Source organism: Montipora foliosa, chromosome 11 (genome assembly GCF_036669935.1).
Source record: "Montipora foliosa isolate CH-2021 chromosome 11, ASM3666993v2, whole genome shotgun sequence".
NCBI lineage: Eukaryota > Metazoa > Cnidaria > Anthozoa > Scleractinia > Acroporidae > Montipora > Montipora foliosa.
This window is the reverse complement of record NC_090879.1, coordinates 30,629,463-30,631,962: the sequence shown is the minus strand read 5'-3', so window position 1 is coordinate 30,631,962 and position 2,500 is coordinate 30,629,463. Positions and strand designations below refer to the sequence as shown.

At 43.6% G+C, this 2,500-nt stretch overlaps 2 protein-coding genes across 5 annotated transcripts in view; one reads left to right on the top strand and one right to left on the bottom strand.

Annotated features, from left to right (window-relative positions):
• Positions 1-2,500, bottom strand: part of LOC137974773 (nucleoprotein TPR-like) — a 124,405-nt gene that overhangs the window by 61,442 nt on the left and 60,463 nt on the right. For all 4 annotated transcript variants that reach the window (XM_068821751.1, XM_068821750.1, XM_068821749.1 and 1 more), the window contains exons 46-47: positions 2,007-2,079; positions 124-430 (exon numbers count right to left, since the gene is read on the bottom strand). In XM_068821751.1, coding sequence (XP_068677852.1) covers positions 124-430; positions 2,007-2,079 — 380 coding nt within the window. The remainder of the gene's footprint in view (positions 1-123; positions 431-2,006; positions 2,080-2,500) is intronic.
• The window catches only part of LOC137974774 (uncharacterized), a 2,934-nt gene continuing 2,897 nt past the window's right edge, over positions 2,464-2,500 (top strand). The window contains exon 1 of the mRNA XM_068821753.1: positions 2,464-2,500. This exon is cut by the window's right edge and continues 643 nt beyond it. Within this exon, the coding sequence (XP_068677854.1) occupies positions 2,469-2,500 (32 nt within the window). The 5' untranslated portion in view covers positions 2,464-2,468.

Sequence of the window (2,500 nt, the reverse complement as noted above, 5' to 3'; positions counted from 1 at the left end):
CTGCACAAACATTTTACTGGAAGAATACATCCCAGTTTGAAAAGAAAGTTGCAGGGTTTTCTTCCTTGTTTTATAATCTTTTTAGAAAATAAGAGTTATACGAAATTATTCAAGAAGGCGCACCTTCATCTTCATTATAGTCTTCTTCCTCTACTTCGTCATCATCACTTTCAATTAAGACAACTTCCGGTGCAACTGCTTCGGCTTCCGCAGTCCTTTCATCACCAGTATCTACAGCTCCTTCTCTTTGCTCTTCTTCATCTTCTTCCTCGCCGCCTTCATCTTCGTCACCTTCTTCAACGTCAAGAAAATCAGCCACCTCTTCGACTGCTTCTCCTTCCTCAAACTGATAATAGGCTGCTTCCTCTCCAGTCGTGGATTCCTCTACAACAGCCTCTTGTGATGTGCCTACCTCTCCTTCGACCTGAACCTACAGGCAAAAAAAAGGGGGTTCCGAATGCCCTTATGTCTTATTCTTGGAAGCATATTTTACCATGTATATCAATTTCAACAAAAAGGGTTTTTGGAGATAACTTTCACTGGCAAAAGGTAAAGGTAAAGTAAAGGTAAAGTCACTTTATTTAACGTCGGTAGTTCCTTCAGCTACGAGGCTGGTATCAATGGAAGCCGACGGTGCGCCCTTTACCCCCCTCCCTCTGTCAGTGCTCCGTTTTCAGGGGATTTAAAGCTATAGCTACACGGATCAGAGGAAAGTCGAAACAGACGTTGAAGTCACCGAGGATTGAACCTGGGACCTCTCGCTCCGAAAGCCGCGCACTAGCCATCTGAGCCACCTGATCATGGTTGCTTGTTCACCAGAAGGTGGGCAAAGTTACGAGTTTTTCTCAACGCAAAGGCCTTGTTGGTCGGAAAAACGGTTATAGATAAAGCTGATGTGAGTGGGTTTAGTCTCGAGCAGGTTGAAGACAATAGCAACCTTGAGATTCAGATTTAATCCTAAATCATTCATGGTTAAATCTAAGTCCAATTGCAAACCTGTCGCGCACACCGAATTTAAAACCCTTTGTCGCATGTTAACGGATAAGAAGACGTCTTTAAGGGTACAAATAGCCTAGTTTGCTGATGGCAAGTTCCTTGTGATTCCTCAGTCTTTTGAGAGAGCAAATGGGCAAAATTATCATTCAAAATGAACTGCCAAACTAGCCTCTAGCTTGAAAATTTACAGTTTAAAGACACATTTGTCGACCTCCAGATTTAATATAGACCGTCGCATGCTGATCAATGGCCTCCTACTTACATACCGTCGTGCTTAACCACTCTCTTTAGGGGCTTTTCAGAGCCATTAGGTCCAGCGAAATTAGGCAACTTGGCGTATTCTTGGTTTTCACTCAAGTGGTCACGGCTATGCAGCGTGGCCAAAACAAAAGAAAATGTTTGCATAAAGGCCTGGCCAAACGCTCGCAATATTTTAACGCAACATTGTTGCATGATGTTGCGACATGTGTTGAACAGGCTGGCCAAACGCTTGCAACATTTTCATCATTTTCAACGCAACATGTCAATGTTCATGTGCCCCAGGTCCCTGGCGCGCAAGAAGTGGACCTAACGCGCATGCCCTAGTGCAACAATGTTGCGTGAACGTGGCCGAACGAGCACAACATCATGCAACATCCAAAATGTTGCACGAAAACTTTGACCGCTTTCAAATTTGATCCAACATCATCCAACATGTTGCACCATATCGCAACAAGGGTGGCCAAACGCAGGCAACATGTTGTGCCCAACAATGTTGCAAAATGCTGCGTTGAAATGTTGCGAGAGTTTGGCCAGCCCTTAAGAATATAGTTCTATTCTCTGGGGATTAATTATAAATTGAGAAAACAACATCGTCGCCGTTACTTCGGCTGAAGACGCCGAAAGACAATCTAAAATCGAACAATTTTCGCTAACCCTGGTGAGGCAAGAGAGTTATTTGACGGGAATTTCACTGCAAATTAGAAGTTTCAGGAAATAAAAGACACAACAGCCCTTCAGAGTCGACAAACCTCCGCTGTTCGGATTCGTTTGGTGACTGGCTCTTCTTCAATGCTGATCCCTTCGGCGACTTCAGTTGTGCTTCTGTAAGGACGAAAGGCAAGCAAATAATAAATAAATAAATAAAACACTTGAAGAAAAACATAACTTGCCACACAACAGGGTGAAAATCTTTACTGTTCGTTGATCGCCGTCTTGGATTATCAGTAGGTAGCTTAAGCACGCACGTTTTCGAGACGCGGACGGCAAGCGGAAGAGAGCATTTCGCGTACCAGCTGGACAGTGGTGTCTCCCACATTTTTATACCAATCATGAATCTCTAATAGAGAATTGCCGGTTTTCACTTGACGTCACAACCCTTTCCAAATATGGGCATCCGCCATAGTTGTGTCCCTCGGTCCTCGAAATTTATGGTAATCGTAAGTCATCTTTATCGACCTCTCCTGGTTTTTGTGGAATTTTTCGCTTCTATCATGGATTTAGCAGAAGATAAAGCTGAAGAAGA